This window comes from Prunus dulcis, chromosome 2, assembly GCF_902201215.1.
Source record: "Prunus dulcis chromosome 2, ALMONDv2, whole genome shotgun sequence".
NCBI lineage: Eukaryota > Viridiplantae > Streptophyta > Magnoliopsida > Rosales > Rosaceae > Prunus > Prunus dulcis.
In genome coordinates, this window is record NC_047651.1 from 23,346,098 (window position 1) to 23,372,502 (window position 26,405).

Here is a 26,405-nt window from a genome sequence, read left to right on the forward strand (position 1 = left end):
GAGGCGCAAGGTTTAATGATTATGCGCGAATTAGTACCAACAACAAACAAATATGACAACGACTATTTTCACAGCACATCAATGCCAAACTATCCTTGGTCCTTGGGTTAGTAGGACGTAACTGAACCTAACCTAGAACTGTCTCAACGAATTTAAAATTTATTTTTTAATTTTCAAACAACACCACTAATTTTGTATTATTATAAAAATTAGCCTTAAAATATAAGAAAGCCATTCATTTACTAAGCCTTTTAAAAATAAAACTTTTTAGATACCACCAACTTTTAAAGAATTTTTGAAAGTCACCCATTAGATATCACCAAAATTTTAAATACTTTTAAAAAGTCAATAACTGAATGAGTCGTTCTACAGCGAGGGCCTTATATATGGCCCTTATATGATGTCCTATCTCTTAACCGTTGAATTAGACTAACTAATTTGATCTAATAATTAAGAGATAAAGCCTCACTTATATGCCATATATAAGACCCTCACTATAGAATTCTTGACAACTAAATACCACTAGATTTTTATCTTTTTAAAAGTTTAAATTGAGTTACCAAAAGAGAAGAAGTTTGAATTGGATAACACCCCCAACAAGGCCGAACCCTAAAATCAGTCAGCCCAAATCCCCAGTATCGTACTTTGTTTATTTGCGGGCTTTGGCGCTTGGCGCCTGTGTATGCGTCGAACGACATGCCGTTTTTTGACCGAGCCACCCTGGAATGTAGAATAAAAAACAGGTTTCAAATTTGTAGATGTCTATTCTGTAAAAAGAAAAAGAAAAAGAAAAAGAAAAACCCTAAACCCTCCAAAACGCCTCTGTGTCCCTTAACAAAAACCCTAAAACCTTCCGGAGCTGGTTCTCGTCTTCGTCTTCCAAAGGAGAATTAGGGCTTAAGCTACAATAACAAGAACAACAACAGCAACAAAAGCACACAGTTATATTCATTGTTTGAATAGTTACCAACTGCGGCAGAGAGAAAGAGAGAGACATGGCGACCTCGATTGCGTCCCAGTTAGAAGCCATAAAGTCCGTGATACAAGCCGACACAGAGCCGTCGGTCAAGAGGCCCTTCACTCGCCCTTCCATTCTCTTCGACGCTAAAGAGGCTGCTGATATCGATATCGATACCATTTTCTCCATTGCACTCCAAGGTCACTTATCTTTCCATTTGTTTTTATGCAGAGAGAAACTTAGAGCTTAGTTTCTATTATTTTCTGCAAGGTATTAGAAAGGCATTAGTTGTTGAAATTGAATATATGTTTTTCTATTTTCAGGTCTGGATGTCCTTGTAATCACTGATGAGCGATTTAGAATCTACAAGAATGACTTGTTCAGCCAAAAAAGCAGAGAATTGGATAGAGAGTTGATGGGCATAGAGGAAAATAATGGCATTAATGTTTCGATCAGTTCATACTTACGATTACTCTCAGGACACTTTGAACTCCCATCGTCAATCAAGACACTTGAGTACTTGATACGCCGATATAAGTAGGTGCTCATTTCATGTTTTGTAATTTTGTTTTATGTATATACTTTTATTGGTTGTAATCTGGTATATATTGGAATTTCAGGATTCATGTGTACAACTTCGAGGACTTAATTTTGTGTGCTTTGCCATACCATGACACCCACACATTTGTTCGAATAGTTCAATTAATTAGCTTGAGGTCAGTCAATTTGTAATTCTTGTATATTGTTTGTCATTTGGTGAAGTTAACATATACTGACTTGATAGTTCCTTGTGGTTTAGAAATAGTAAATGGAGATTTATGGATGGCGTAAAAGTTTCTGGTGCACCACCACCTAGAAAGGTTATTGTCCAGCAATGTATTCGTGATAAGGGGGTTTTGGAGATTTTATGCAACTATGTGAGTGTTTGCAACTCTAATTGGTTGTTTGATTACTATCTTGTCATGGTTCATTTTAATGACTGTTTTCCTATAGGCATCCCCGTTGAAGAAGTATAGGCCTTCAAGGCCTGTGATAAGGTTTTGCACGGCAGTTGTTATCGAGGTTTTGGGTTCCTCCACATCTGTTGACAGTGATGTTGTGCAGAGAATCCTATCACTTGTTGTTTCTGGACTTGAGGCTGGCACAAAAGGAGATTCAGAAAACAAGGTGCGGTTCCACATTATTATTTTGGACATTTTAGTAGCTCCTCAAAGCATTTTGCATGTCTTAAACTGTACAAAGAAAAGAAGATTAAATATGCTTTTTAGGACACACATAAGGGATAGGAAAGCAGAAACTATTGAAGGATGAGTTAAATTTTGATTATTGCCTCGTTAATTTCTTCTTATCAATGTCTTGCTCTGGGGTACCTCTATGGTTTTTCTCTTTTCAGCTATGAAGTGTAGAATATATGTTTTTTTTGTAGGCTGGTGCCATGATGATTGTTGGTTTGCTAGCGAGTAAAGTTACATTATCTCCCAAACTTGTCAAGAGTTTGATGAGGTCAATTGCTGAAATTGCTCGAGAGGAGGCAAAAGAGTCGGCTGATCTTCAGTTGTTTCGCTTATCGCTTATGACTTTGATCAACCTTGTTCAGGTACTGCTTTGTTCTTATATGCAGTAGGTTGTAGCATCATTCAATTATTCCTGAATTTTACTGCATCACTTCTAATTTAATAGTGGATGATGTCTGTGTAATAGATTATCTTCTTAGTTGGGTGTTGCTCAATGTCTCTTAATCCAGCGGTATTTCTATAACCTCTACTTTAATGTATTTAAAGAAAAAAATTAACGTCCTTCATGTCAGATAGTTACCCAACTTCCTGAATTAATAATATTGTGTTCTGCATTTATATGTATATTTTCTTAACCTTCCTTTGCTTAAAAGTTTCCGTGAATTTTTCAGCTGCAAGCTGTTGATATTTTCCCGATCAAGACTTTGGAGATTTTGATGGACATTAGGTAGTTCTTCACAGCATTAATTGTCTGAACAGTTTCATATCCTTCATGTGTTTGTCATTAATTTCATATTCTCTAAGGTTATTTTCTACTTCCATTTGAAGGGATTTTGCTGCTATACTTTTGGGACTGTTTAACGAGTTCAATATTGATAGATTTGTATGGGTACTTTTGGATTCTCTGATTGACTACAGGTGAGAAACCAATTTTGGTATTCACTTATTCTGGTAGAAATATCTTAATTCCTTCTTATTTCATTCAACTTCTGATCATTTATTTGCAGTTCTTCTAATGAATCATGCCAGCTTTCTTTGATCTCGATATTAGAGACAATTCCTTCCAAGAATTTTGTTCAACATGCAGTTTCTAAGGTCCTATCATCCTGCTTGCAAAGTTCACAGAAAATAAAAAATTCAACATCATCTTTATCAGGTATTTTCGTTCTCAAATTTTTTATTTACAAATGTTATATTTTTCATATATATATATATATATATAGACATTTTACTGCCGCTCCCGTTGTTTGAACATTCTTGTTTAAATGGGTCGATTCTTATGACTGCAAGACTATCTTTAAGCTCTTTGTTTTGTATTTTTCATCATTCTTCTGGGTTGCCTTCTAGGAAGTTGGGCGAAGAAGATCTTAGTTGTTCTGAATGAGAAATATCAATCTGAACTACAGGGAGCGGTTCACAAATTTCTTGATGTATGTTTCCAGTCGACCCTCTTTCTCTCTCTCTCTCTCTCTCTCTCTCTCTCTCTAATTATGTGTTTGTACCCACACATGCCTTCTTTGTTCTTGTTCAGGGTATTCTGATTGTTGATTTCTTGAACAGGAAAAGAATGTACAGTCTAAGAAAGGGGGCTCAGTACATGAAATTTTGGGTCAAATGTTGGATGGTAATTTGGACATGTCACTAGCTTTCTCAGAGTCAAAAATTTGGTTTGGGTTGCACCATCCGAAGGTATTATTTAGTGGCATCTTTTTCTTTATATTTCTATTTGTAAATGCGTATGCTTCAATAAGGCCTGGAATAATTTTCTATCAAGATAATCTTTTGCTATCGTGTTTTTGAATGTGGCTTAGGCTGATGTTCGCCGTCGCACACTGTCTGCATTAGGCACATCGGGTGTTCTGGAAGCCAAGGCCACAAACCCACAGGTTTCTTTTGGTTACTTAATCTAAAGAAGATATGTATAAGAAATTCCATTTCTTTCAGTTTCAAGTCATTCTGCTTACTTTTGTGATTTCATTTTCCTGTGAACCAGAGTCTTGTAAGCATCGAAGACGTCATACTGCGACAACTTCATGATGATGATCTTACTGTTGTTCGGGCAGCTTTGTCCTTAGACAGATTGTCCACTATAATAAGTTCTGCTGACCTTTTTGAGGCACTGGGTAACGTGCTTAAAAGATGTATTGGCATTCTGATGTCAAGTGAGTAGTTATGTTGTGGATGCTTTCCCCATTATTTTATTCTCGCATTTCCTGGTTCAGACATGGAACTAATTATGGTTCCCTTACCCTGGCATACACATTTATCATCTTGCATTCTGTTTTTCTTGCAGGTTCATTGGAGAACAGCAGTCTAGCATGTGATGTTTCTGTTTTGTGCCTGAAGAATGCTAGCTCTGGTATCGATGATAACATTGAACGTTGCAATATACTTGCTTCCATGATATTTCCATTGCTCCTTGTTCTACCTAAGGTTCTTTTCTTTTCTGTCTGGATATTAAATTATATCTACTATACTGCAATTCTTGCACTAATTTGGTATCCAGTAAATTGTTTGTCCAACAAGTCGAACTTTTTATTAATAGATTTATGTTTCACCAAGTACAGACACAGAGGTTAAATTTGAAAGCATTGGAATTAGCTAAGGAGGTAAAGTGGCCACTTTTTGAGAATCTTGCAGGTGCCTCCAACACAGCATTGGTAAGTTATCTCTTTGGTAGTTCCAGTGTGCTCTTCAATTCTTTTCTTCTTATTATCAAGAGTTGGGGAAAATGTTACTGTGAATGGACTGTGAGCTCTATCTCTCTTTTGATTCTGCGGTTTTTAGTTTTTTAGTTATGCATCCTGGCATCTATATTTCATGTGCAATGAGTAACTCTGAAGTTGTGACTCAAATTGTAGACATCGCAACCAGGAAGCCTGTCCTCAATTAACATGGACACCATTGCAAGTTTGGCTGGCAGGTTCTCGTTGCACCCTGAAGAATTTATGCCTTGGCTTATTAAGAGTTCTAATGACTTTGAGTTGTCAAAGACACAGTTCTTTTTGGTGATGATGCAGATGCTTCTCATTCAAAAGAATAGTATGTTCTCTTTTTCATTTTGAACCAGGATTCAATCAATCAATCAGTCATTTTCTCTCTCTCTCTCTCTCTCTCTCTGACTTTTTTGGTGGACTTTTGAACCATCCTATTGAATTCTTTAATGACTTCTCTACTACTTTTTGTACTTCTATCCTGCTTGGCCTAATTACTGATTTGCGTTTCTTCTGTATCAATGTGTGTGTCTTTCTAACTTGCATGCGACTCCAGTTCTGGTGTTTCTTGTCTTCCTCTTGCTTTTTTTTTTTTGGCACTTACTATAATTGATTCTTGTTCTCTTTTCTTTGCGTGTCAGAATCTGCTGGATTTTTGGCCCTTTTTGAAGTTGGTTTTCCTGCACTGAAGGCGGAATGGGAAGCATTTGAGTCAACGGGTGATAGCTCTATAGAGGAGGTATGAGAAAATTATTTGTTGATAAATGTAATTTTTTTATAAAAAGAAACCATATCCGAGATTGCTTATCTTTTAGCACTTTAGCTAGCCAGAAATTTCACTTCCGTAGTCTTACATTGATGCTGATGAACTTTGTTGTTCCATTTTCCTTGTTGTTTCTGTAGTTCGATAAGGACGTGCTGAATTGGGATTGCAGAATATTCCTTGATAAGCTGGACTCCAATTTGAAGGCATTAAATGCAAATATTCTAATTTGCCTATTTTGGAGGTTAATGGAGGCATTTTTATCTGCGATGCCTGCTGATATCTCTATGGTTAGTAATTCCTTATGTGGTTTGTTTTATGAGAAACAATGGTCATGGATATCCTGTTATAAAACAATGGTCATGGATATCGTAGCTGTATTTATTTGTGTTGTGTCTGTGCTAAATGTTATATATGCTTTTGAATTGTTGCAGGATAATGATAAGAAGTGGGCTAGCTGGCTTAGGGACTTGTTTGTCTTTTTCTCAATCTCTAAGTTTAAGAAAGTCTTCAAAGAACACCGTCATTACCTTGTCACGAAGTGCAAAATCTCTGCTGTTCGCTTCCTGCCCAGGTTTTTCACAGAAGAAGGTACATGCTCCCCTTTGATATATCTCCTATAATTTTCTTTTGCTCCTGTTGGTCGCACTTTATTTACGGTGTGTGTAGAATGGGAATTTTCCCTTTGATAACTGCATTGTATAATTTGCTTTATGAAGGTCATGTTGTACTGTATTGTATAACTTTTGATTCTTGGACATTATCATTACTCTGTAATTCTTTTCTGGAAGATCATATTGTACTGTACTGACTGGTGGATTACTTGTCCACCTTCATGTATGGTTTTTATGAAATAAAACTTATCTTTTTCAAAATAATATATTGTACTGTACTGACACGTTCGCTGTTCCACTTTACAGATGTTCCCCCTGCAGTCCAAGTTGAGAGTCTTAACTGTTTTGCATATCTCGCTCTTCAACCAGAAGTTCGATTGCCAATTCAACTTCTTGCAGAATTTCCGTCTTTTCTTGTTCCACTGGCTAGTTATAATCAGGTATCTTTGGTAGTATTTTCTCTTTTTGTAATTGTCTTTGCCCGTTGGCTGACTAGTTGAAATTATGTGTACTATTGTTATCTGTTTGTTTTCCTTCCAAGTGTTTTGATGTTTGTTCTGTGTTTTAGTTATGCTGCAAGTACATGAGTTAATTTGGTTTGGTGGGGATTTCTTTCAGGATATAAGACATGCTGCCATGAACTGTATTGAGGGGTTACACACACTTTGGGCTCATGTTGACTCTTCGAGCAAGAAAAATGGTATTACTTAGAATAAATATTTTTTGCCCCTTTTGGATTTTGTTTTGATAATTGCATAATCTGAGCTTTTTAAATTCCAGGAAACCATGCAACTTGGATTCACCTTCTCGATAAGCTTTTGGACTTGATGGTTCAACAAAAAAGGCTCATCTTATCAGACAGAAACTTTCTTCCTTCCCTTTTGGCCTCTTTGCTCAGCCCATCCTGCCAGGGCTTCATAGCACCAAAGAATGTTGAGCTGAGGTGATCTAGTGCTGTTCTTATGGATCTTGTTTAACCACTGTTGTCCTCATAATCATTTCATCTTACGTTCATTTAGAATAAGTCTTGCTTTGTTGCTTCTCTAGTTTCTACCTGCCCCAAAAGTTTTTTATCTTTTTGACTTCAATTTTTTTTTTCCCTGTTTACATTTCTTAAGCTAAATATTTGCTTTGTTATGATGGTGTTGTGTTTAATTTAGTTTAGAGTTCACTGTTGAGCATGATAATACTACAATGGATTGTTAACTCTGTCCCGACATTTCTTTTAGGGTTGATCAATCTACAAGAAAGAAGATTCTTGCTTTCATTTTGAATTCTGCCCTGAAACTGCCTGATTATGCAAAGGTTTGTTTATTTGATCTGCTGTTACTTTCCAGAACCTGCTAGATGCTTCTGGTTATTCTTATTACTCTTTTCATAATTAATCATCACCAACACCGTCACATACATAGGATTTCTTCAGAATTGTTAAGCAGACTTGATTGTTTCTGGCAGCTTGTGATTCTATCTTTGCTTAGAGGAATGGGCAATGCCATCATACATGATAGAGAGATGAAGTCATTTTTATCTCAGCTTTTGGGAAGACGCAGTCAAAATTACTGTGAACTGCATGTCTCCAGCCAGAATTTGTCAAAAATTGAAGTTCAGATACTATGCCTTCTACTGGAGGTAAGTCAATGATGTCTTGTGCATATTCCCATCTTACCTTTACTCTGTATTGAGAAATTTGGCTTCTGCCTGTCCTAGAGTTGTGCTATGCCTTCTTCACCGGATGAGCATGTTTTAGAGGATCATTTATTGGAGGCTTTGAAGGTAAGAAGCTATCTGCAACTAGATTGTTGTGCATTCTGTCTTCAGTGTTCATTCTCTAACTTAATTATGTTGACATTATTTTTTGAATTATTTTCTACTCCAGTTGGATGGTTTGGCTCCAGAAGACCCTGCTGTTATACAGCCTTGTGTAACTGTTCTGCAGAAGCTTAACAGTCAAATATACAGTGGGCTGAAGACAGAAATACAGGTTAACTTTTATCTGTTTTCTAGAACTATGTATGGTATGGTGCTTGAAAATCATCAGTGAGCTTTTCTTGATAATAAGTTTGTGGGCTTGCGGGCATGATGGAAAAGTACACATTTGGGATGTATTATCAGCTAGCTATAATTTAGATGTACTAAGTAATAGCTTAGGTACTGCCTAAAAAGCTAAATGATACCGCCATTAATTTCTTCGGCATTTAATTTTGTTCTCTCTCTCTCTCTCTCTCTCTCTCTCTCTAAATTAAAGATGTTGACGAACTGCGTAAGGTGAAAACATGAATGGATATTTTGTTTCCTTTTTTAACTTGTGTCAAAAGGCAAAAGGCTATATGTGTGCAAATATTGTTGGAATAATTTAAAATGAAACAATCCAAAGTTTGCCTGGTGTAATGGATGCCTTTTTTATACCTTTTGGCTAATGCCTCAAGCATAAAGTGTTAATTACAAACATGTGGCACCTACTCCATATCTCATCATTACGTCTTATCTGCTGAGATAATCAACATATATTAGACTGCTTACCTTTAAATAATCATAAATTCACACACATATTTACTGCATTTGTGCATCTAATTATAGGTCATATATTTTAATTGTTTTGTTTCGTATATAGAATATTGGATAAATTCCCCTGAACTTCCATACTTTGTCGGAATACAGGCACTGAACGTGGGCATCCTGTGAATTGATTTAACTGTTCTTATTTTTTACTTCACTGAAACTTATAGAATCTTCATAAAATTGGGAAGGCAGATACAGGTGGCCTAAATTTGGCATTGTTTGTGTTGTGCAGGAGCTTCTGTTTCAGGAACTTGTTTCTTTATTTCGGAATGCTAATGGTGATATACAAAAGGAGACTCGAGCGGCCTTGCTGCGGTTAAATGTTTGTTTCTCTCTCTCTCTCTCTCTCTCTCTCTCTCTATGATTTATAATTCGTGGTTGGATTAATTTTGTGCTTTCTGTTATTGCTTTGTTTCATAACTTGTCAGACTGGTTAATTTTGTAGAATTCTTAAATAATGTGATATTTGCCAAAGATAATTATTATATATTTTTAAATCTTCATGGATTATGTTAGTGAGATTTGGTACTTTCTTTTATTAGTTGATTTCTGTTTAGTTAATTGAACCAATGTGCATACAACTCATTTGTACACCTTTGGATGTATCAGATTACTTGCTCTACTATTGTTCAGACGCTTGATTGCATGGTCAACAACAGAAGTTGTGTAACTGATTCAGGGTATGGAAAGAAGAAAATGAAGTTAACAGGGCATCTGAAGTCGAATCCGTCCTGTGATTTGATATTTAAAGGAGAGAATGCGCTCTCTCTCCTTAGCTCCCTCATGGATGTGTTGCTATTTAAGAAAGACATAGAGAACAGGTTGGTACTTTTTTATACTTGCCACTTTTGTGTAAAAAATGAGCCTTTGATACTTTTTTATACTAATTATGTTAAATTTTTTATTGTAGGGATACTCTTTTGGGGCCATTATTTAAGCTTCTTTACAGAACATTTTCCAATGAGTGGGTACATGGTGTTCTTGTCCAGGATGAAAAGCAGATTCAAGTTTCTTCTAGAAATTCTGACTCCATGTCAAGCGCAATAAGTTGCATACAACAGACGCTGCTGATAATCCTGGAAGATATTAGTTCCTCTCTCACAAATTCTGTTCCACTGGCGGTATATTCCAATATTTTGGAATTTAAATTTGTTGTTATTGGAGACGCTGACAGTTGGGTTGTTTTTTTGTTCAGTTTTTTTATCTGTGTTGCTCAAATTTTGTTCCTTTTATTTTGTGGCAGGATAACATAATAAATGAGATTGATGTCAAAATGTTGGTTGAGTGTGCCCATTCAGTGAAGGATGGAGTTACTCGCAACCATGTTTTTTCACTAATTTCCTCCATCACAAAGATTATTCCAGAAAAAGTTTTGGGGCATATACTGGATATTTTTACTCTTATAGGAGAATCAGCAGTCACACAGGTTTGTTAATATACTTAACTTCTACTGATTTTTTCACTAGAAAAGATGTTGTGCCTTGAACTTTCAACTTCTGGCTTGAGTTCTGCTCCCTCAATGTGTAAAATAGTCATTTGGTTTTTATTTTATTTTGCAGATTGACAGTCATTCACAGCATGTGTTTGAGGATCTTATATCTACAGTTGTTCCATGTTGGTTGTCTGGGACCGGCAACAATGACAAGTTGCTCCAGGTAATTTATTCTTACTGTTTTTGGTGTTGAGTGCAGCACTGCAACTGGAGGTACATGTTTCTAACCATGTTGTGATTTCACTTTGTCCTTCAGATATTTATCAATGTATTGCCTGAAGTTGCTGAACATAGAAGGTTATCAATCGTTGTATACCTACTCAGGTAGTGGTGACTTAATTTTTTTTTTTTTTTTTAATTCTATCTTATTGCTCCTTGTGTCGGTTCTGCTTACTTTGACATGTTCATACGCAGGACTTTGGGGGAGTCAAATAGCTTGGCTTCATTACTTGTGCTTCTCTTCCGTTCATTGGTTTCACGAAAAGGATTATCGTGCTTTGATAACATGCATGCTTCAGATAGCTCCACAGCTTCATTACAGAGACAGTGGGAGTATGCCCTGGGGATCCACGTATATGAGCAATATTCATGCATGATATGGCTTCCCTCTCTGGTAATGATGCTTAAACAAATAGGAATGGGTATTCAGTCTCAAGAACTGTTTATCGAATTGTTAATTACGATGCGATTCACCTTACACAAATTGCAAGATCCAGAGTTTGCATTCAAGCTTGTATCAGGGGAAGATTCAGAAAAAGTTCAGGTACTGATTTTGCACAAATAAGAGTGCTTGTAGTCAAGCTTATATAAAGTTAGTTTGTCCTGTTCCTCGATACTTATAAACAAATTTTTTTAGTACTTGGTATTAAGTATTGTGTTTAGTCATAACTCTCTTTTACCTTTTCTGGATAGGGATGGTGGCTAGCCTGAGTGTGATTTGGTTTTTAGGTCTTATGGGTTATTTTATTCATGGGATAAAAAGAGTGCTGTCCATTATAATTCGAGATGATTAAACTGTGGCCTATTAGTTTTCCAATCCACATCTTTATACAGCTGAAAACAATAATGAAATGCAATGCATGGACTAAATAATAAGCGAATTGAGTTTTATGGAAAACATGTATCCCAAATTTTTAATTTTTTTTTTTACGTCTTAATTGTATATTATAAAAAGAAATGATGAGATCTAGCTTATTGACTAAAATTGACCTTATTGTTATTGTAATTATGAATAATTTTCCCTAGGAAATTAGTTAATATCTATGTTTTGTTATTTTGTTCTTTGATGATAATTATTCTTGCTGCTTAAATTTGCAGGCTACATTGGAAGAACTCATGGAGCAGGTTGTCTCTCTCCAGCAATCTGTAGATGCAAGAAGGAAGAAAAAGGGTATCCATGTCTCTATTAGGAAAGAGTTGAAGGAGTGCATGCATGGTGTATTAAGGACTATTACTATAGCCATGATGCCTCCAACACACTTCAAAAGCATAACTAAGTTGCTTGGCCATAGAGATAGAAATGTTGCAAAGAAGGTACTTAGTGTATTCTACTTCTATGACTTATATATGTATACTTACATACATATGTATATTTATTAAGAACAGCTGAGTAGGATTTGTAGGTTGCTAACTATCAACTACTGTGGTTGTTTACATACCAAAATTGAAGTGTAAAATATCTTCCACAAACGAGTTAAAACGTAATACCATGAAACAACTGTTTCAGTAGCAAACCTTAAAACAACAGGCAGAAAAGGAGGTTTTGTGATACAACACATGAAATACGATGTTCTGCGTCAAAGTGTAATCACATCATGATATAGATACACAGTTGACCAATGGTTACATGGTCTATTAGTATAGCCTTTTATTCATGTGCATTGTAATAACCATTTGCATTATAATAGGTAATCCTTTTTCACATCAAGTTATATTTTTGTGCAGGCTCTTGGTCTCCTATGTGAAACAGTTAGGGATCATGACAGGGTCAGGACAAAGCATAAATATAACTCAAGTTCCAGTCATCAGTGGCAGCATCTAGACGAGAATTCTCTTGAATCATTTCGCTATATGTGTTTGAAAATTGTTGATTTAGTTGATGATTCGTCAGATGATTCTGAAGCCTCCTTGAAGGTGGCAGCAGCTTTGGCTCTAGAAGTTCTGGCCCATAAGTTTCCTACTAATTATTCCATCTTCAATGAGTGTCTACCATTGGTTACAAAAAATATCAGTATGCATGACTTGGCAGTGTCCTCAAGCTGCCTTCAAGCAACTGGTGCTTTGATCAATGTGCTTGGGCCTAGGGCACTATCTGAGCTTCCTCACATAATGGAAAATTTGATTAGGATTTCTCATGAAGCATTTTTATCTTCAGATATAAAAACTACATCTGGTGTTGATGATGGCTTGCCTGTTGTGTTACAAATACCCAAGGAATCTCTTATTTTATCTATTCTAGTCACTTTAGAGGCTGTCGTGGTTAAGCTAGGGGGTTTCTTGAACCCATATCTAGAGGAAATTACAAGAATTATGGTGCTTCATCTTGATTATGCGTTAGGGTCTGATCAGAAGTTGAAAATAAAAGCTGACTCAGTACGAAGACTCATCACTGAGAACATCCCTGTAAGAATCTTAACAATGTCTATAGTTGACTGTCAATTTGTTATTTTCCTTCATTGCTTATAGTAAAAGGTTTGTTTCCTTCATTGTTTCATTTCACTCTATTAACTCTGGTTCTTGTTGTCCAGGTTCGACTTGCTCTACCACCCATGTTGAAAATATTCTCTAGTACGGTTGAGTCTGGTGATTCAAGTTTAACAGTTTATTTTGGAATGCTGGAAAACATGATTGATAGACTGGATAGGTCATCTATTGGTGGTTACCATGCTAAGATTTTTGACTTGTGCTTGTATGCTCTTGATCTACGCCGTCAACATCCTGCATCTGTTCAGAATATTGATGATGTAGAGAAAAATGTATACAATGCAGTGGTTGCTCTTACTATGAAACTCACAGAGTCCATGTTCAAGCCTCTTTTCATTAGGAGTATTGATTGGGCGGAGTCAGATGTGGAAGATATTGCATGTGCAGGAAATATACCTAGGGCTATATCTTTCTACGGCTTGGTAAATAAACTTGTGGAGAACCATCGGTGAGTCAGTTCTTCCTGTTTGTGCTTACAATTGCCAGTAGTTACCTATATTTCCATTTTCTTGAAGTGAGTTGATTGCCTTTTTGTGTGTGTGTGTGTGTCTGTGTGGTATATGATATTGAGAATTAAACAACCAGTTGTTTCTTTGTGTGTGTGTCTGTTTTTCAAAGTGATTTATTTAGTGTGATTTCTTTATTATTGCGGGGACTGATATTTCGTGTGAATTCATGTTTTATTATTATTTGTTAAATGCCATTATTTTAAACTGCAGGTCTCTTTTTGTTCCTTACTTCAAATACTTGCTCGAGGGTTGTGTACGTTTCCTAACTGTTGCTGGAGATGCGAAGGCTTCCGGTTCAACACGAAAGAAGAAGGCTAAGATTCAGGAGGGGAAGGACAACAGCGTGTTGCTTGGAAACTGGCATCTCAGGGCTTTGATACTATCGTCATTACATAAATGTTTTCTCTATGATACTGGAAGCTTGAAGTTTCTTGACTCTTCAAATTTTCAGGTTAGTCCACCCTTTATATTGACTGTCCTCAGCGTTTGGCAGTACAAGTCAGGAGAGATAAGAGAAGAGAAAAGAAAAGGATTTCTAGTGGAGAGAACCTTTAATTGAAGATATTTTTGGAAATTAAAAATTTGAACCATTTCCCTTCTAATTTGTACGCTTTGTTTAGAAAATAAGTGGGTCTTGATGTAACTTATTGATCAAAATCGTTTTATTTATTGTTCCTCGATTTCTCTCAACATAAGACAAGGGTCTCAACATTTTGACACAATGGGTGTATTTTGACAAAACTGTTTATAAAGTGATGCACAAGTGTAAACAGCCCTCCTAGTTTTGCTGAGAAAACAGAAACTTGTATGTTTCTTTGGCGTTCTGTCTGCTACTATGTTATTTTTGTCTTACTAAATAAACTTCGAACTTGCTCTGTATCTTCTCTTCTGCCATAAGACATCTGAATGATTGGAAGCATCATTCTATATGTCCGTTTCTCTCTTCTGGACCTTTGAGTAAAATGTTGCCTTAAGAGTCTTAATTTTTCAGTCATTATTGATTATGTCTGTTATTTATACAAGCTGCACGTATTTTCAGGTTCTACTGAAACCCATTGTTTCACAGCTTGTCGTAGATCCACCGTTGTCTCTAGAAGAGCATCCCTACATACCATCCGTGGAGGAAGTCGATAATTTATTGGTTGCTTGTATTGGCCAAATGGCTGTGACCGGAGGAAGTGACCTTTTATGGAAGCCGTTGAATTATGAGGTGATATTTCTTTTCATAATATTTTATACTGATGCTCACAAATATCCTCTTCAATCTTTGTCCCTGTGCACATTCATATGAAGTTGGACTTCGCATATGTTTTTTGAACAAAGTTGAATAGTTATTTATTCTGCCTTATTCGTGTGACATTCCTGTTTTGAAGCTAATAGCACGTCTCCAAGAACAGCATATTTTCTTTTTCAGTACCCATTGCTCATATTTGGTTAACTGCATGCTAGTCTTTATATTCTAACACTTGTAGATTATGAATCTAGGTGCTGATGCAGACACGCAGTGACAAGGTTCGGTCCCGAATTTTGGGCCTGAGAGTTGTGAAATATTTGGTGGAGCATCTGAGAGAAGAATATCTGGTATTCCTGGCTGAAACCATTCCCTTCTTGGGTGAATTGCTTGAGGATGTGGAGCTCCCTGTTAAATCTCTTGCACAGTCGATTCTCAAGGATATGGAGACCATGAGTGGTGAAAGCCTCAGCCAGTATCTGTGAACGTGATTTGTACGCAACCGCTGGCCGACGACGGTGTTCTTTGTATTTCGGTGACGGTGTCGCACAATCTACTAACAGAGACGTAGGATCTCTCAGCTGAAGAATGCTTGGATGTGTATTCCTAGGGGAACTGTAAAAGTTTTGATAATTTTAATTGATAGAATGGTTGGACGGCAACCAAATGCCAACCTTATTTTTTGTTTGTAAAATTTGGGTCCTAGTTCCATCATAGAGGGTGGCCTTGTATTTATATAGGCGCAGCCCGCAGGTTGGGCTTTTAATTTTGTAGTTCAACTTGCATATAGTTTTTCGATTCTCTCCCACATGCAAGTGGTAAAATTTTAATGCAAAATCAGTTAGAAAACATGAATGTGCAATTAAAGTCTTATATCTAAAATAATCATAAATCAAACAGCTATAAGTTATGTAGCAAAGTGTGATTACGATTTGTCATATGCATATATAATTACTTTGCCGTAAAGGGATTGTGTAAAGGGATTGTATGGTATTAAATGCTATACTTAGTCAAGCTGGTTAGAACGGATATGCTATGCTTTCGAGTAAGTTCGAATACCCTTTCGTATAGTTTAGATTAGATTAAAGTAGAATTCTGTTCGTATTAACAACAAAAAATGCTATAATTTGTTTGTTATTTTTCCTGATAATAGAAGAAGCGATAGTTAGGCTGTCATCTTTTTTTTTTAATATTTTTTTTATTTTTATTTTATTTATTTATTTATTTATTTATTTTATTTTTGATGAAGTAGGACAATAGGCCGTCATCTTATTGATGATTGGCTCATTGGGGTTATTCCGTCAAATCTAATACCGGCCTTTATCAATATGGGCCTCTCTATATATTTCATATTCAAAGAAAAGAAAATATTTGGATGAAAAAGAAAAAATAAAAGAAAATGGGGTTTGGCATACTTCCACACCTATGCTGTCCCTGCCGTTAGATTTACCACGCGCCGTCCATCCTTTTCTGAGGTTTTTGGGCCATGAAGCCGTCCATCAATTTCTGAGCTGCGTTTGCTGGATTCACGGACGGGGTTCCTCAGTCCTGCGTTTACTACTCTGCGAGAAGGTAAAGGCAAAGCATCCTCCCTCTCTCTCTCTCAGTCCTGCGTTTACTACTCTGCGAGAAGGTAAAGGCAAAGCATCCTCTCTCTCTCTCTCTCTCTCTCTCCGTTTTCTCCTTAATCTTTCGTTCCTAATTCTGCAGATTATATGACATGGGTTTTACCTGGGGTTTGATAATTTGATCCGATTCTCTTCCGGGTTTCTTTCTTTCACATGAACTATGTGTAATGCATGTGTTGTTACTGTTTGCTGAAATGAATGTGCTAAGCTTTACGTGTGTAAAACACTTATACTTGAGCTCCAAAATAAGGTTTTTCCTCAATAACGTAGGCAGGAAGGCTAGCTTTAGAGTTAGTGTTTTATGTAGGTATATGTGTTAAAGTATAAGCATAGCTCGCCAATGGCGGGCCCATTAAGGGTGAACGTCCCGGGATGCTCACCAACTGTTCGACGAAGTGCCCCAAGGAGCCTATGAGCTTCTCTGTGTGCAGGACTCTAGCTTTCTTCTTAGACGCGTTTGTGGGTTGTGTTTTTCTCTCTGGCCCTCTCAGTTTGCTTCTTAGATGGGGTTCATATATTGATGAAAGAGGGAGTAGAAGAACGTACAGAGAGAGATATATGAGGATTTTAATTTGGGGTCTGGCTTTATCTTATTTTTTGTTTTTCCGTAGCAGGGCTGTGCAGTGCAGTGCATAGAGAGCAGCATAGCGCTATGACACTGCCGAGTACAATCTACAACCCTCCAAACCCAGTATGGAGATATAAAAAATTAAGGGTTTATGTTATTGTTATTCTATGCCACTGACCAGAAAAAAAACAAGTTCATGGAATTGTTATTTTATGTTATGTATTTATGATGATGCTGATATTGGAAACATCCAATTGCATGGTGTATTTCATGCAATCATGGGGCAACTCACGCAATCATGGGGCAACTCATGCAACCTCTCTATAACACTGCCCATTTACAATTGTACACAGCAATAAGGCTAGGCGAGAGTACTACTATATAGCATCTCCCATTTCACAAGTTCCATATATAGGGAATTGGAACCTTGTTGCAATCCATTTCTCATAGTTTTGGTGTCAGTTAAATAGCTGAGTTGATTATCAATTAATCGTATCTCAGTAATTATGGTTAGTTCTTCATGAAGTAGGTTAGAGATTTTTTTCATGTATTGATAATGAAGTCTTGAGGTAAATTTTTTTTTTGGGGAAGTTTACACGTTGACCCCTCGGGATTAAAATCCTGGATCCACCACTTGTTCTTCATGAAGTAGGTGAGAGAAGATGTTTTTTCATGTATTGATAATGAAGTCTTGAGGTAAAAATATTTTGTAAGTTTTATAAGTTGACCCCTCGAGATTAAAATCCTGGATCCGCCAAGCTTGCTCAGCCCTTTTTTCTGATTTTGAGTATAACTTCTTATATAATGAACATATCCTTGATTTAACGTCACCTTTCTTTTGTAATCCTTTTCAATTTATTTGAATAGAATTACATTGACCAAAAAAAAAAAGAGGAAGCAAAAGCTATGTAGAAAGGTAGAGCAGAGAAAATGAAATTGGTTGGCTTAGTGGGAAAACCTATTTTGTATCTGAAATTTGTTTTTTACAACCCTGACATCGTTCATTTGAGAATTTATATTGAAAAATGAAAAATTAGGTCTTCTTCTTCTTCCTTGAGCTTGGGCTGCTCCTTTTTCTTTTTCCACCATCTCTCTCTCTCTCTCTCTCTCTCTCTCTCCCTCTCCCTCCTCACATGCAGCAGCCAGCGTACGTCCTATCTTTTCTTCTTCTTCCTCCTCTCCTCTCCTCTCATCTCTCTCTCCGAATCTTTCCTTCTCCCTCTCGTTGGCTTCTGGCTTCAAGATTGACCAGAAACGTATTTGAAATGTCTGATACTCGTGTCAAGAACCTAGGATACGCGTATCCGTTAGTCAAAGATGGTATCCGTGGAATCCAATACGTATCCAATGCATATCCGACTGCGTATCTATGCTTCATAGCAACACATTTTATATACCCTATGTATTCATATTTCATTATGAACTGATTCTCATACTCATTTGTATTTATCTTCTGTTTGGTTGATGAGAAGATAATTGAAACTGAGAAAAGATACGATTCTGGATTTCTTGGTATTTGGTTCAAGCCTTTAGTTTTAAGTTTGAAACTCTTTCAAGGCTTTCACTGAAATTGACAGGTTTGATCAACGTGCTTATGAAAATTGCCTATATAATGATGTTGTATGATTCTCATGTATGAATTTAAAGAAATGTCTCTTTGAATTGAATAGGGAACTTAAAAATGTTGCCAAGATGGAGCAGAGCTGTTACTCACTTCTCAAGGCTGGGTTCACAACATAACTTGAATATCAGAAATGAATTTTATGTTATTTCTCGCCAAAGCTATGGCAGGGCTGCTGCAGCTGTGGCTCCAGATACAGCTATTACTGTGGAAAAACCTCTCCCGAGTGAGTCAATGGTACGTTTTTGAGCTACCCATATGCATTTATGTGTGTAAGGTAGTCAGTTTGTGTCTGTCTGTTTGGAAATCGAACTTGCTGATTTAGGTAATAGTCAGTTGTAGTTTAAATTAAGTTTGATGATTTACTTGTTAATGGGCATAGATTATCCGGAAATTAAATCATTAGCCATGAATCATGCTTGTGATCGTGTATTTGTGTCTGCGTGTTGGCCTTCGTCAAGCTAAAGCTTCTAGAATGATTTCATTGCTGAGACTTAGTGTACCATGGCTCAACAGGTAAATCTGGACAAACTGTTTTGGTCTAAGCCATGCTCATTGGCTTTGGCCCCGGACTCCCCATTAAGAATTGAGGAGCCACAATATGCGGGATTTAAACGTGCAATCCTTAGGCTGATGCTGTTTTATAGCAAACAAAGCACGTCCATTCGAGGGGCAAATGTGGTATATAAGCGAATCATTTCACAAGTTGATAAACCTGCCATTTATGAAGGTCAAATTTTCTCTCTTCTTTCCCTTGTATTTTCTTTAATAATCTTGTGCATATGAGGATAATTGGCAATGTTCTTAAAGCAAGCTTGATGGTGAGCTAAACTTTTCTCACAAAATATGCAGTATTCAACTTGGAGAAAACCTTTAAGACAACATTCTCTCTACTTGTACTTCATATGTGGCTTTGCTTACGCCGGTTGAAAGAAGACGGAAAGGAAGGGGTTGAATTCGGGCAATACATATATGAGACTTACAATCACGATGTGGAACTTAGAGTATCTAAGGCTGGGGTATGTGATCAGTTCTCTTATGTTAAGCTACATAATCCACTTTGAACTTAATGCTTACTGACAGTTTAGTTGCTTCTTGTTAATGTTATTTTCGGATAACAAGTATAAATCAAATTGGAGGTTATCAACTGTTTTTTAAAAGAACTTTTAAGTTATTTGTTTAGTATGGTTTAACAAACATAGGGAATTTTCCAGAATGAATCTGTTTCTTAGGTTTTAACTGTTGTGCATTTGGTATAAGAGGTTATGAGAACATGGTTGCTATACTATTTGTTTGTAATTATAGGGGGCTTACAATTAAGCATGAGGTTGCTTAAGACTTTCCATGATTTATAGGACACTTTCTGTGTTATGAAGTTGGTCTATCAACACTTTGGTGCACATGATAATGCTATTTGTTTCTTTCTCTTTGTATATATGGGTTGTATATATGGGTTTTTTTTTCTTCATGCACACTAAAACCAAAATAGATGCTTTGCTTAGTCTGCTCAATTCCCAAAAACATTCATGTATAGCTATGTCCTATTGTCCACTATTTTAGGAGCTACTATGTCCAATTCCGTGTAACATCTTTCACGTTATGCATATTGAAGTTTCCTAATTACTCAGCTCAGCCAACATATTAGGTTGTTTTTTATGCAGTATATTATAGCGTTATGCATGCTAATTGATTTACCCTTGAAATCTCAGGTCAACTTATTACTGACTAAATGGATGAAGGATTTGGAGAAGATATTCTATGGGAATATTGTTGCTTATGATGCTGCCGTGCTTCCGGAGGCTAGGCAGAATGAGCTGCAAAATGTGATTTGGAGGTAATCTTTTCCAAGCTTGGTCTATAGTTCCCCCACCCTTAGTAATATTCTCTGTCGTTGGATGGTGTTCCCATACTAGCTCCAACATAAATATTCTCAACCATTTGAACATGGAAATATGTATTAACCATCTGTACCTGCTTTGCAGGAATGTCTTTTCTGATGATGGTTCATCACAACCAAATGGTGATGCATCACGAGCAGTCCAGGCATGTTCTCATTCTTGATCTTGTGTCATCTAATTACATTTCACTTTGTGGTTGATACACTGGAGAATGTGTAGTTCTCCAGATTTGGAATTACTAGAAGTGTTCTTTTCTCGGGGTTGCTAGAACTGTTGCTTTTGTAGCTAAGCCACGACACCTCCACCCTGACTTTATAAGTACTCTCCTCTACACCGAAGAAAAAATGTATATATTGGCCGGTGATAAGTGAGAAAAATGTGTAATATTTGAGTTAGCCCATGGACACAAATGCCATATATGATACCTACCCAGCCTCGTGTCTGTAGATTAATTCTCTCTATAAGATGTTGCCTCATTTACCTGCCTTTTTAATCAAAATTCTCTCTGGTTTTTATTTTTTGAGGGAGGAGGGGTTGTAGTGGTTGACTTTCTTATGTCTTTTAAGTTTTTAGATCTATATGATGCGAACAATTGCAATGAACGTTTGTGTATATGCAGGCAATGGCAAGATATATTCGCCGGGAAGTTAGTTGCCTGTCCTTGACAGGTATTCATTGCTTGTTCTTTCTTGTTTCCTGTTGGGAATTTGGTATTTGTGATAATTTAATGAGTTCCTATCAAGTTCAAGGTTGCACATAAACTTCCAATATCTTCACCAGATATATGATGCCTACAAGTTCAGTCTGACAACGTTGTGCAATTTGATTGTGCAGATAAAGAAGCTGTGTTCTCTGGTAATTTCATGTTTACTTCATTGAAGGGCGAGAAACCAAAATCAGAGGCATCCATATAAGAATCCATGTAGTCATGTGCGAGTTTCCGTAGTTCGGAAGAAAATTAGAAAATTTTCATTCAACAACAAATCATAAAGGCTTGTAAAAACACGAGCACAATAAAACCTTTGTATAATTATCAAAAGCAATGCCGTTATTTTTTCAATTGCCCGTCTTGATGGTTTTAGCTTATGTAATTATGCGTTGGTTGTGAATGATTATCAAGATATTTGGTCGTTCGTTCCATTTAGATGGGGTATGTCGCCCTTTTTTTTCATCATTATCCTTGAAAATGCTTTTGCTTTGTCATGTTAGTTCTTGCACTCTGAATTTGTTCAGTATTCTTTCCGTTCATATAAATTGCATTCTTTTCCACGCAGTACATGCATCAGAGATCAGATGAAGCAACTAAGCAAATTATCATATTTATATAGACTAAAAGAGAAAAGTGACAAAAAAGAAACATTAGTTATCAGCTTCAAATGGATGCTACAATTCATTTTATGAGACATAAGTTTTGGCTAAAAGGATTGCAAGCTTTTATTTAAAACAAATAGACCCATCCGATCGTTGCAATGAGGAATTATATTGTCATCCGATCAATTGCAAAGGGGTTCTTAATAGTCAATTGCAGAGTTATTGAACAACACGATTCCCTCAACATACAACCCCTCATTAAGAAGCTTCCCCTCACAGGGAAAGGCGACTCGGCCTTGTTTGTATTGGGTTTGGGCTTAGTTATTTATGTCACAGGCTTGTGGACTTGGATCTTCTTGGGGCCTTATGCCTCTAATTTTTCTTCCTCAATTTCCTGCGTAGGTTAAGGGAATGTCAATATCCCAACAGCAATAGGAAGGAAGTAAAACGAAAAAGAGTTGATTTGTCTATACTTGTAGACCGAGGGTGGGTCCTACACTCCCACAACATCTGAAGGTCGTCCTATAAGTTTACGTGCCGCCGTGCATCTTCCCTCCATCTCTCCAAGCAAGCTCTTAAACCAACTTGCAAATCCTCTCTCTCTCTCTCTCCTCTCTCTCTCTCTCTCCGTAATTACTTCACTCGCACGCCACTCTCTTCAAGTTCTCCTCTTTAAAACCCAAAACCCAAAACCCAAACACAGAGGTTACTGTTCATATATGGGTTTCTCATTCCCACACCAAGAAACGTATTTCCTTATTTGACCCTCCGTTTTGCTTTTCTTCAGATTTTACTTTTCCACAGATTCCCTTCCATAAATTCCCATTGATTTTTCAGATACCCACAAAATCTTCTTTATTCACGCCCTACCCAGAATTTGATTCCCCCAAATTCAGAGTCTTTCTTTCTTTCCCAACCACCATGACTTTCTTGAAGATTTTCCTTTTTTTTCCTCTACTTTCCCTCGCGTTTTCTCAGGAAACTTTCACTTCCCACCTCCTGCCGAGGCCTTTGATCATCGAATACCCCGAAAACACGGAGACAAATATCAGAGAATTAGAGGAAGAGTTTAAATTGCACTGTACCAGCTGGAGATTTTCTGTGGAGGCTAACAACATCAACCCCTGGAAAACAATCCCACAGGAATGTGCAAAGTATGTGAAAGATTACGTGACTGGTCGGGCTTATGGGTTTGATCTCGAAAGGGTGTCTAAGGAGGCTGGAGTTTATGCCAAGGCTGTTGAATTGAGTGGTGATGGGAAAGATGCGTGGATTTTTGACATTGATGACACTCTGCTTTCCAATCTTCCGTATTATGCTGACCATGGCTATGGGTATGATTCTTGAACTTCCTTTGCGAATTTTCTTCGGGTTTATGGAATAGTAATTTGGTAAAGTTGCGTGGAATTTTGACATTGATTGACTAGAATGTTTTCTAAAATTAACATAAATAGAATCATGTTGGGAATTTTAGAGTGTTTCATTTGTTTGGAACTTGAAAATACCAGAAAACCAATAAATTGAATGAGATTCTTGTTATGAAATTTTGAATTAAGAATTATAGAAACCTTGGAATATTGGAAGTAAATGGTTCATCTTTTTGACCTTATGATATCTCGAAATTTATCAACTAGAACCTGCTACAACCAATTTGTTTAGTTAAGGCGAGGTTCTGCTGTAAAAAGACCTCACCACAATTCTATTTTTCATTGAATCTTATCATGATTTATTGTGTTGTGTATTTTTTTTTCTTTTTTGTAACAATGTTCTGATTTGGATAATATGTGTGCTTTTGTAGCTTGGAGGTTTTTGATCATCTGGAGTTTGATAGATGGGTTGACAAGGCCATGGCACCCGCTATAAAGTCCAGCTTGAAACTCTATGAAGAGGTCTTGGGTTTGGGAATTAAGGTATTTTTGCTCACTGGGCGCAGTGATGGGAAAAGAAAGGCTACTATTGAGAATCTGATCAATGCAGGATTTCGAGATTGGCATAAGCTTATTTTAAGGTGAGTATGAATGCCCCTTATGAGTTCATGTAGAATATTGTCTGACTAGTATAACTATTATTATCCATATTTTAATATCATTTGATTCTCCTAGTATGGTTTTTTCCTTTGCAAATTTAAATGGAAACTTAGGTTATGTCTTATCGCTGTATTCTAGAGCCAAATGACGTGCTAAAATTAAGGGCAATGCATGCTTACGAAGTTACGAGTGTTAGATAATGGGAAAATTTTATAGCATTAGCATGAATATATCATTGCTCTTCAGGCTACTGTTCCCTGGGTGGAGTAGATTTGAGGAAGTGCCATTCCTAATATATATTCTTTTCCAGTCACATTGTTAAGTTTACTTTTTCATGATATATATAACATTCTGTTGTCCTGCCTTCCATCCTTTTTCCTTGGGTGGGGTACTGATCTGTTACTTTCCTGCATATTTACTTAGTTAGAAATGATTGAAGTGGATCAATGTTGATTCAATCAGATGAAAAAGATAACTCAGTTTTTACTTATGTCCTGCGCATACCTGCATACACATTATTCACATTAAGGACCCACCTCACTTATGGGCTGAAGGTGTTACCACGTTATATCATGTAGCTGAGCTCAAGTAATGTAATTTTGTTAGCTATAGGACTTGCCCACCAGATATTGATCAAAACCTACTACATTTCCACTTGATTAATTTGGATTTGTTTTCATTGTGAATTTTACTTGATTTTATTAGATCAAAGAAGGTTCTCTTTTTGTGATATTTCATAATTGCTTTGTTAGGGGTGTTGGTGCACTATTGATGATTTTCTGTTTCTCCGATAGATGTTTGATTTCGTCTTCCTAAATAAATAAATATTATTTCATCAGGTGTTTTTTATCTCATCTCATTACTGGTCTTTGTCAGTTGGGAATACAAATTAATGACAATGTGAAGTTAGGTTTATTTCTAAAGAAAATAAGGATGAACATGAAAAGTAAAGCTTTCAATTGGATACCCAAGTTTATCATTTATAAGAAAAGCTTATGATTAACATTTTGACATCTTCTTCTCTTCTCTCTTGTTTTTTGTTCTTTAAATCATTGATTACAGAACTTGAATTTGAAGCTATCATTTTAAGACAATGTTCATCACTTATGCTATCAGGAAGCCTTTGACTTTAGGGCATTGTGCTTTTCGTCCTTGTACCAGCTTCATAATGTTTATTTAGAATTCTGAATCATGTGTTTCACATATTGTGCAGGGCCCCGGATGAGCAAGGGAAATTAGCAACAGTTTACAAGTCAGAAAAGAGGAATGAGATGGAGAAAGAGGGATACAGAATTCTTGGCAACTCTGGAGACCAGTGGAGTGACATATTAGGCACCTCAATGTCCATCCGCTCATTCAAGGTTCCGAATCCAATGTATTATATTCCATGATAGGGCAAGCATCATCATTCATTTCAAAATAATCACATTGCATTGTATGGGCAGCCATTGTTTGTTTCCACCATTAAAGGGAAATCAAGATGTCATATAACTTATGATGATGCCATAGACACTCAGTACAGTACAATCAATTGTTAATATAAAACAGAACCAGACCATATACTTTGTAAAATGCAGATTCCTATACTTTATTATCAGACAGGATTGGAGGACCACTTTGAGTTGCACAAATTTTATCTCAGTACTTTTGTCTCTTGAGTTGAATTGGTCCCCAACTTCTTGTGGGTAAGGAGCAAAGTGCTGTGACCAATTGCTTTCTTTACGGCACCAGTCATTGTCTTACTGAATTAAAGGGGGGTTGGGGGGGGTGGTGGTGGTGTTTTTCTTATGTAATGCAGTCTACATTTGACTTCAATTTAAGTTGGAGAATATTATTTTTCTCTTTACTGGGAGGACCATCTTTTGGGTATTATATAGTAATTTAGGTCGAGTTGAGGGACTGTGTTGCCAAAACAACACTCATCATCAGCAATCTTCAATATTTGATATACGATATTCAGTCTCTCACGGATGAAATCAGAAAAGTCAAAAATGGCCTTACTGTTTTTCAGTATAGTAGGGTAAAAACGGCACTGTATATTTTGCCTTTTCACGAATTCACCCCAAGGGCCTGTTATCTTCTTGGAAACTATTCGCAAATTTCAAAGTGGTCCTTTTTCAGCTGAGGAAATATTTGGTTTAATTAAGCTTTTAGATGCTGCCGCGTGTAGGGTCTGAGGGCCTGACACTTCGTTTGACAAAGCATCATGCCTCACGTGGTGGGGCGGTCCCACCCGTCTGATTTTGATCAATACTTTGATGGTGGGTGCCCTCAAACAACAACTCATCAATCCCCGCCGTTAATTAACATATTGTCTCAACCACCACTTAGCCTTCATAATCACAACTTGAGCTTCAAGTTTCTTTCATATAATTACAACTTAAGCAAAATCTCTATTTAAATATGGTTCATCATGTTAATTACAGGATTTTTTTTTTCTTTCTATTTTTCTTGTTGGAATATTTTGTTCATATTTGGATCTGAAATTATGATCTCCTGTTTCTCACTCTCTCTCTCTCCAATTTTTTTAATCAAATGACAAAAACCTTCCTCTTTTTTGTTGTTGTTAAATAT

General features: G+C 36.6%; 3 protein-coding genes across 4 annotated transcripts; all 3 read left to right on the plus strand.

Annotated features, from left to right (window-relative positions):
* Nucleotides 1–775: 775 nt before the first annotated feature.
* Nucleotides 776–15,627, plus strand: LOC117618510 (uncharacterized protein At3g06530). The gene is made up of 39 exons (XM_034348078.1): nucleotides 776–1,158; nucleotides 1,282–1,495; nucleotides 1,579–1,674; nucleotides 1,758–1,875; nucleotides 1,952–2,125; nucleotides 2,385–2,555; nucleotides 2,865–2,920; nucleotides 3,022–3,111; nucleotides 3,201–3,349; nucleotides 3,541–3,623; nucleotides 3,754–3,882; nucleotides 4,005–4,079; nucleotides 4,187–4,355; nucleotides 4,487–4,626; nucleotides 4,761–4,853; nucleotides 5,055–5,235; nucleotides 5,549–5,646; nucleotides 5,811–5,960; nucleotides 6,105–6,261; nucleotides 6,591–6,724; nucleotides 6,903–6,984; nucleotides 7,065–7,227; nucleotides 7,514–7,589; nucleotides 7,740–7,913; nucleotides 7,992–8,057; nucleotides 8,161–8,265; nucleotides 9,076–9,165; nucleotides 9,453–9,664; nucleotides 9,754–9,964; nucleotides 10,087–10,269; nucleotides 10,403–10,498; nucleotides 10,592–10,659; nucleotides 10,750–11,098; nucleotides 11,653–11,868; nucleotides 12,280–12,957; nucleotides 13,083–13,486; nucleotides 13,758–13,998; nucleotides 14,587–14,757; nucleotides 15,033–15,627. Exons 1-39 carry the CDS (start codon nucleotides 996–998, stop codon nucleotides 15,261–15,263), a joined length of 6,456 nt encoding a protein of 2,151 aa, XP_034203969.1. The 5' UTR covers nucleotides 776–995; the 3' UTR covers nucleotides 15,264–15,627.
* A 535-nt stretch (nucleotides 15,628–16,162) lies between these two features.
* On the plus strand, nucleotides 16,163–21,667 carry LOC117619986 (ubiquinol-cytochrome-c reductase complex assembly factor 1). Of its 2 annotated transcripts, none has more exons than XM_034350067.1 (8): nucleotides 16,163–16,350; nucleotides 18,645–18,832; nucleotides 19,112–19,325; nucleotides 19,448–19,614; nucleotides 20,305–20,429; nucleotides 20,578–20,638; nucleotides 21,113–21,161; nucleotides 21,328–21,667. In XM_034350067.1, exons 2-8 carry the CDS (start codon nucleotides 18,656–18,658, stop codon nucleotides 21,405–21,407), a joined length of 873 nt encoding a protein of 290 aa, XP_034205958.1. In that variant the 5' UTR covers nucleotides 16,163–16,350; nucleotides 18,645–18,655; the 3' UTR covers nucleotides 21,408–21,667. The 2 variants fall into 2 exon arrangements, with proteins under 2 accessions (XP_034205958.1, XP_034205957.1); XM_034350066.1 differs by having other exon boundaries at nucleotides 16,168–16,411.
* Nucleotides 21,668–22,355: 688 nt separating this feature from the next.
* LOC117620333 (acid phosphatase 1) lies at nucleotides 22,356–25,462 on the plus strand. The gene is made up of 3 exons (XM_034350496.1): nucleotides 22,356–23,138; nucleotides 23,603–23,812; nucleotides 25,045–25,462. The coding sequence occupies exons 1-3, from the start codon at nucleotides 22,726–22,728 to the stop codon at nucleotides 25,220–25,222; spliced, it is 801 nt and encodes a 266-aa protein (XP_034206387.1). The 5' UTR covers nucleotides 22,356–22,725; the 3' UTR covers nucleotides 25,223–25,462.
* The last annotated feature ends 943 nt before the right edge of the window (nucleotides 25,463–26,405 follow it).